The following is an 8,489-nucleotide window of genomic DNA, read 5'->3' on the forward strand; positions in this document are numbered from 1 at the left end:
CTCAAACCCTCCAACTCCTCTAACCCTCCAACCCCCTAACCCTCCAAACCTCAAACCTCTAAACCTCCAACCCTCCAACCCTTTAAACTTCCAACCCTCCAAACCCTCTAACCCTCCAAACCTTCAACCCTCTAACCCCCTAACCCTCCAAACCTCAAACCCTCTAACCCTCCAAACCTTCAACCCTCTAACCCCCTAACCCTCCAACCCTCTAACCCCCTAACCCTCCAAACCTCAAACCCTCTAACCCTCCAAACCTTCAACCCTTCAAACCTGCAAACCTCTAAAGACTGTGAATTTGATCTCTGTTCTTGGCCCTGGATATTAAACCTGTTTTTCTGCCCTGAATATGTACAAAAACATGTACACACACACACACACACACACACACTCCAACACACACCTCACTGCTCGGCCCCTCCTTCTCTTCTTACTGTAAATGACAGGATGGGCGGATGAACAGGAGGACGTATTTAGTTGCAGCTTTACTCCCTCTCACTTTATTCGTCTGGCATTGCTGTGCTGTTGGTCAGTGAGTGGCTACATCTCTACCCATACGACAGGTAAGGGGACAGCTACACTGAGCCACCGTCGAATTTCTCTGTAAATGTCTGACCGGTGACACAAATTAGACTCGGTTTTGATTTTTTAGGAATTTAATCTCGGTTTTAAATGAAACAATTGTTATATTAAAATATAATAATAAAATATAATATACTACACTGATTTACAAAAGTAAATATTAGGTTTCCACCTATGTGTCTTTTATGTCACTAGGGGCCGAAGCCTAGCCAGGAAAACAGGCTTGCTAGAATTAGCGTAAGGTCATGCATAAACATGGTGGTGTTTTTTTGTGATCGTCCGACCCTAAATGAAACTCACCGACTGATTAGTGTGTACGTTTTAGCAGACTAACCTGACCAACCAGCTCCGGCTCTCACGCAGTGTAAAGCATCTACTGAATCCAGACAGCCTGGTCTTATAGCTTTCTTCTGTCTTCACGCCAACTTACCAGTCTTTGTGGGGTATCTCCATTGTCTTGTGCATTAGCTAGCTACTACAGATAACTGCTGCTGCAGTACGGCTAACCCACCTGTCAGGATCCAAACACTAATTATTTAGTGCTTTGTCTGAAATAAAAAGCTGTAAAACAACATTTCTATCTCCAAGCGAACAAATAAGGGTTTCCATACTGTCACAATGGTCATGTTGTCACCATCTGGTGCAAAAATGGCTGTATCAAATACGATTATTCATAAAAACAGCAACACTTACCCTCTCCACTGCTGTGAACTGGGATGTTGGAATTTCTGGACGTTCTGGACGTTCCAGGTAGGAAATTTCAACTGGAACGCCCCCACAAGTCAAGTTTCCGACATGGAAAGTCGGGAGAGCCTCACCAACCTCATGTTCAAAATCCAAGATGGCCGTAATCAACGGTAGTAAAAGCAGTAGGGCTGTAGTATTTATTACTTAGTGTTTATTAGCACTACTATCTATTTGCGTCTCATTAAATCAATCGTATACACAGAGTACTGTCCGACTTCTATCCGTACTGTCCGGAAAATACTGCATGATGTGTTGTTATCAACAGGTATCGGGTATGACTAACAACGCTAACCTGCAACATAAAAAGTGGGGCATACTTTGGTTAGATTTGCCATAAAACCTCAGTAAAGATTGTCAACAAAGTCCGAAGTCTTTAGCGAACTGTTTTTTTTGAAATAGCGTCCAATTATCTGAATGTTTCACTGGGACGCAGTCGACCTGTCGGTATGACGTTATTCCCAACATTCCGACATCCGATTTCTGAGGTAAATGTAACGTAGCATAACTACAGTGGATTCATTTCAGGTCTTATTAACAAGCTGAAAATATCCACGTCAGTCTAATTAATACAAATAATTACAAAATGAACATTTTGGGACAGTATTACAAGGCCTGTCTGACTAGCAAAACATGATATTTAGCACCAGCATGAATATAAGATGACATAAAATCACTTAAAATATATGTACATTTAATATTATTTGATATATGATATATTTGTAACTAAAAAGTGCTTCTGTTAGCGCATCAAAGTGCCGCTATTGATAAAATGCTAGTTAGCAAACATTAGCTGCTACCAAATGCCACCAGTTTAAGTAGCAGCAGTTAGCCAGCTAGCTAACCTTATTTCATATGGAGACTCTGAAGCTCCAGAGCTAAAAAAAAAAAAAAAACCTTGAGGTAAAAGTAAGTTAAACGGGTAGTGGTCATTTTATGTAGCGCTACAATAACAAAGGATAGCCAGGAGGCCAGCTTGGCAGGGGAGACCACCGCAGTCACCACGCCGGGTGTTGGCTAAGAGATAGCACAAAACTATTAAACTTAAAAACAACTATCAAGATTTTTAAATTTTTTATATTATTAAAAAGAATTAACTATAATTAAAAAAAGTTTTTAATAAATAAAATTGAATGTAACTGTCACTATAAAGCTACACCTGTAGCAACAGAACTGCCTATTTCAACACTTTTAAAACACTAATTAGTTGTTTTATAAATTACTTAATAATATATTTCATATATAAACACAATAAATTAAATACATTTTGCAGTTTTTTGAGGGGTGCCAATAATTCTAGAGTTCACTGTACACCATCATTAGCCTCATTGGTTAGGCTAACATATATAAATCCCATGCTAGCAGTGATTAGTGTTATAATGATGGTACTGAGACGAGCCAAAGGCTAATTACAAAATAAAGGTTTCTGTATTAAATCAGAAACGTTATAAAAAGTTGCTTTAGACTAAAAAAATATTTATTCAGAACGATAAAATTATATAAAACAAGCCAAAATGTAACATTGCAATATTCATGACCTTTTTGGAATATTATATAATAATATATGTGCAAAATGTTTATATTTTTGTTGCTCCAATTGTATGCTAAAATGTGCATTTACGTTTTATTTGATATATTAGCTTTATATTATATATTTTTAAAATCAATAAAAAATATTACAAACATTTATATATATATATATATATATATATATATATATATATATATAGAGAGAGAGAGAGAGAGAGAGAGAGAGAGTGAGAGAGAGAGATATGCTAAACATTATCATGTGTTAATGACAGATCGTTCCCTCCTGCCCCCAAAGACTCACCTGTCAATGCCCACCGTCTGTCTCTCCTTCAGAATCTGCTGCAATGGCGCGCTTTGGCCTGTGGATGGCAGTGTTGGCTGCGTGTTTCGTCGCAGCTGTGGTGAACGCTGAGCCAGGTTTGTGCTCTACTACTGTGTTTGTGACCCTGTCCTGAGAACTTTCCAGAACCCCAGGCTGAAGCAGAGCTCCATGTTCTCACCTTTCCAAACAGGACACCTGAATTTGGAGGCATTAGCTGGTCTATTAGCACGACCAACCTGACCAAGGTGGTTGTGAGGCTGGTTAACCAGTTTGGTCAAGCTGGCCATAAGGGTGGACCAGCGTGGTCAGGCTTGTAATGCCAGCTTGGGTCACACTGGTTGACTAGCCTGGTCAGGTTGGTAATGCTGGTAGACCAGCTGACCTATCAAACCAATACCAATCCACTAAATCAATAAACCGCCCAAACTGCCCTTTGGCCAAACGAAGGCCTCTTAGGGTTGCCGAAGCATGCTGAGGTGTTGCCGCTCATGGATTTTCTGCATTCTCTCTGTCTCGCTTCAGACCAGGTCATTCCTCACCCGGACCCCAGCTTCATCTGCCAGCACTCCAGACGTAATGGAGAGCTTCTGTCCATGGCTGATGTGTTTGAGATGGTCATGCTCAATTACAGGAGGCAGTTCCCAGTGAGTGTCCGCTCCACTGCCATCCATCATGTCTCTCTTACGTTCATGTAAACGGGAATGATCAGACATTCTCATCATTTCTCACTCACTTCTCTCATTCTCATGATCTGGACCAGTTCCAGTACAAAGTAATACCTCTCTCTCTCTTTCTCTCTCTCTCTCTCTGTCCCTCTCTGTCCGTCCATGTCTCTCTCTCAGGCTTGTCTTTCTTGTTGCCCTTTTTTTTCTTTGGTCTGACCTTCGCTTTCGACTACAGTTAGAAGTCTACACTATAGTTAGGTGGTGAGCACTGGTCATTAATATGCATGAGCTTATTATCATATGGATATCATATCATTTATTGAGGTCTGATACATCAGTCTGATTATTAAATAGTTATCTTAAATCATTATAAATGATATATATATATATAAATAATGACAATAACTTACAGTAAATAAAACCAGTGATCATAATTAAATGCATTATTAGAAATAAATCATATACATGTTTTTAGATAGCTACATCCCCTGGTGGATAATGTGTGCACTGCATGAACATAATACATAAATAAATAAATAAATAAATAAATGAATAAATACAGAGTTAGAGATATTATTTGAATAAACGTTTTGCGAGCAATAATTTAGAGACTGACCAATAATATATATATATATATTTTTTTTATAATTTTGTATAATATTTGATACAAAATAAAAGTCACATAAGCAAAGTGTCATTTGCATGGAATTGTTCAGTTGTAAGGAAAGCAGAATTTTCTGGCAATTAAGATATAGCTATAGTATATCCAGTATATATTATGTATATATTATGTATATTAGTATATTTAATGACCACCTACCTACCAAACTGACACTAGCGAGACATTGTGTATGGACTGTATCAGGTAATAGATGGTGTTTATTATAGAGGTTAGCTGCTCCACAGTGGTGCGTGGATTGCTCTGTACCACTTGCCGGGGTCATCATTCCCCTCTGGCATCAATGACCTGTGGGGCACCACTGTTATGCGGTTGGGAGGCGCTCAACGTACGAGTCCATTCTCGGTACACCTTCACTGAGACGAGACGCCACCACCCTTCGTCCGGTACCCTATTATCATGCTCTTTTGGGCATCAGTCAAATTGCGTCTATTGTTTTTTCCTACAACTGACTGGTGTGCTCGCTTATTAATATGTCCTTGTGGCATCTGAGGCGTCCCGGGCCGAGCCCAGGGGTGGTCATAATGTTCTCATATGGTCTTGTGTACTACGGTTCAGGCTTTAAAGAGTTAATGAGGTATTATTAGTATTATGAGGTATTGTTTCAGTTCAGTGTTACCTGGGTAACCAAGTCCTTATGACATCACAGTCTCTCTCTCTCTCTCTCTCTCTCTCCGTGTAGAACATGAGCACCGAGGACCTGAGGGAATTTATGGCCTACGCTGACAAAGACAACGACAGTCACCTCAGCATGGATGAGTGTGAAAACCTCCTGAAATGGCTCAACAACAAGAAAGTGTAGACAGTGAGAGTGCACCCCCCCCCCATTCCCCCTCCCCCCGACACACATACACACTCTTTCAGACATTCTAATGTGGGATTATTACACTCCCAGTGAACATCCCGACCGCTTTTACACAGCAAGTAGGTCATTAATTTAGGGGTCAGAATAGGAATCTGCAGCACCAAGTGGATTTTTACAAACACAAACTCACTGTAACACACACACACACACACACTACTATATAGGTCAGCCAAGTGTGGCATATGATTCTAGGTAAATGCACATGTAATGTATGTGAGATGTGGATGCATTACCGGTGCTGTACACTGCAGGGCTTTAATGATCATATATTCTACTGGTAAACTGATTTGCTATTACGACTGCTGTGTAATAAAAATCCAATAAAAATGAAAGTGCATTATGAACATGCCTACTATTGAAATCTATGCATTTTGTTGTTTGTTTCAGCGTTTATCTCTGTTTTTACACACACACACACACACATACACACACACTGCAGCTCAAGGACTTTCATGAGTTCATAGAAACTACTTTTTAGTAATTAATATGAATTTTATTATATATTATTATATCTACTGTGACTTATTCGGCATCTGCTTTGAATTATTTAGTATTCAATATGAATGATTCAGTAGCTAATTATAATGATGCTCTACTATGAATTATATAACTGTGCATTATTCAGTACCTACTATGATTCAGTATTTAGTAACCGATATCAATCATTCAGTACCTACTATAAAGTATCCAGTAACTACTATAAATTTTAATTTCTACTTTGAATTATTCAGTTACTGATATTAATTATTCAGTATCTACTATGAATTATTTAGTATCTACTCTGAATTATTCAGTAACCGATATGAATTATTCAATTACTGATATGAATTATTCAATTACTGATATGAATTATTCAGTATCTGCTATGAATCATTTAGTATCTACAATGAATTATTCAGTAAACGATATGAATTATTCAGTCTCAATATTAATGATGATCTACTATGAATTATGCAACTGTGCTTTATTCAGTACCTACTATGAATTATTCTGCAACTATAAAGTATTCAGTAACCAATATCAATCATTCAGTACCTACTATAAAGTATCCAGTACCTACTATAAATTATTATCTACTTTGAATTATTCAGTATCTACAATGAATTATTCAGTTACTGATATGAATTATTCAGTATCTACTATGAATCATTTAGTATCTACAAGGAATTATTCAGTAAACGATATGAATTATTCAATTACTGATATGAGTTTTTCAGTATCTACTATGAATCATTTAGTATCTACAATGAATTATTCAGTATCTATTATGAATTATTTAGCATCTATTATGAATTATTCAGCATCTATTATGAATTGTTCTGTATTTTCCTTGAAATTTTCAGTATCTATTTTGAATTTTTCAGTACCTACTATGAATCATTTAGTATGTACTTTGAATTATGTAGTATCTACTACGCATGATTCAGTATTAACTATGAGGTATTCAGTATCTACTTTTAATTATTCAGTAACTGGTAGGAATTACTCGGTATCTGCCATTATAATTCAGTATCTACTATGATTTATTCGGTAACAGATATGAATTTGTCAGTAACTAATATGACTTCTTCAGTGTGTAATATGAATTAGACAAAGGAGCATTTGTTTATTGGATTTAGTTTATAGGAAGGTACAAAATTCTGAAAATCTTTGGAGAAAGCAGAATATTTGGATCATTTTTTACCAGATAATTTTTTATGAAGGTGAAAATCGATAAAGTTTTTAAATGGACATTTATCAGTAGCTGTAAGTTGGTAATATCAGTAAATGCATTTTCCTAGTTTGTTCCGTGGGAAGCAGAATCACAGCCTGTTAATGTCTGAACCCTAGCTTAGTCTGGCTCTAGAAACTGACAGCAGCAGTGAGTGCTAATTGCTTAGTGTTGCATTTGGACAAAATAGTGCTGTGTGTGTGTTGGGTGGTGGTGGTGGTGGGGGGGGGGCTGTTTACTCTCTTTTCTCTACCTCAAACCCACCTGTGTGTCTCCAGCTGTTGTTTTGGAACTAGAGAGATATAGATAGATAGAGAGAGAGAGAGAGAGAGAGAGAGAGAGAGAGAGGAAGCAAAGTTATTCTTATTGTTTACACTCATTGGCGGCCTTCAGTTCGGCTGCTCAACTACAAAACACACACACACACACACACACACACGCATTACAGCCACACTCATTCGTGCACATGCATGGACACGCAATACACTAACCCAGACCCACTCTCGCACACACTGCTCTGGCACCTGCTGACTGTAAACAGGGTCTGAGAGGTCAACCTGTTGCTAAGGGAGCAGGTGAGGTCAGAGGTCAGCTTATAAAGCACGGGAGGCCTCTGCTTTAGGCATCTGTTCAAGTGATAGTTCAGCCAAAAATCAGATGTGCACAATCCCCCACCCTACCCAACCACCCACCCCATCACCATCACCACTCCCACCCCAACCCCCCAGCCCAGACATGTTTGTTTTGACCTGGAGTTTCAATAGGTTTCTTCAGCGCTTGTTGAGTCCAGTAATCTCAGATAGGCCTGTGGTTTCTGACTCTGGATGACACACTGTTATCCATAAACATGGGTAAAAGCATATCAGAGGGCCAAAAACACAAATAGCAGCAACGGTAAAGCACCTCGTCCATATATTGGTCTGTTTTTATAGGGGGTGAGGTATTCTTTGCAGAATCTCTGTGTGGGGTGGAGATCACTCTGGTTCGCTTTATTTCCAGCTTTTACTGGACCATCTGTTTCTTGTATACATTCTTGAGAATTGATCTCACACTCACAAAGTGGCTCTTTTCTTTTATGGCCGTCTAAATGTGAGAGCTGTTTTCAAATATTTTGGTATTTTAGGTCCCAAATATTTACCACCTAAGTCCTCAATCCTTTACAAATTCCAGTTACTGAGTAATTCATAGCAGATACGGAATAGTTTGTAGCAGATACTGAAAATGTATAGTAGATACTGAATAATTTACAGTAGGTACTGAATAATTTACAGTAGATACTGAATAAATCATAGTACATTCTGAGTAATTAGTTCATTTTCGTTATGGAATATTTGATAGCAGATACTGAATAAATTACTGAATAATTTAATGTAGGTACTGAGTAATTCATA

General features: G+C 38.1%; 1 protein-coding gene across 1 annotated transcript; it reads left to right on the forward strand.

The window, feature by feature from the left end:
- The first annotated feature begins 474 nt into the window (after positions 1-474).
- LOC140555729 (uncharacterized) lies at positions 475-5,727 on the forward strand. Its single transcript, XM_072679035.1, has 4 exons — positions 475-563; positions 3,190-3,273; positions 3,701-3,822; positions 5,205-5,727. Exons 2-4 carry the CDS (start codon positions 3,201-3,203, stop codon positions 5,322-5,324), a joined length of 315 nt encoding a protein of 104 aa, XP_072535136.1. The 5' UTR covers positions 475-563; positions 3,190-3,200; the 3' UTR covers positions 5,325-5,727.
- The last annotated feature ends 2,762 nt before the right edge of the window (positions 5,728-8,489 follow it).

This window comes from Salminus brasiliensis, chromosome 5 (genome assembly GCF_030463535.1).
Source record: "Salminus brasiliensis chromosome 5, fSalBra1.hap2, whole genome shotgun sequence".
In the NCBI taxonomy this organism is placed as follows: domain Eukaryota; kingdom Metazoa; phylum Chordata; class Actinopteri; order Characiformes; family Bryconidae; genus Salminus; species Salminus brasiliensis.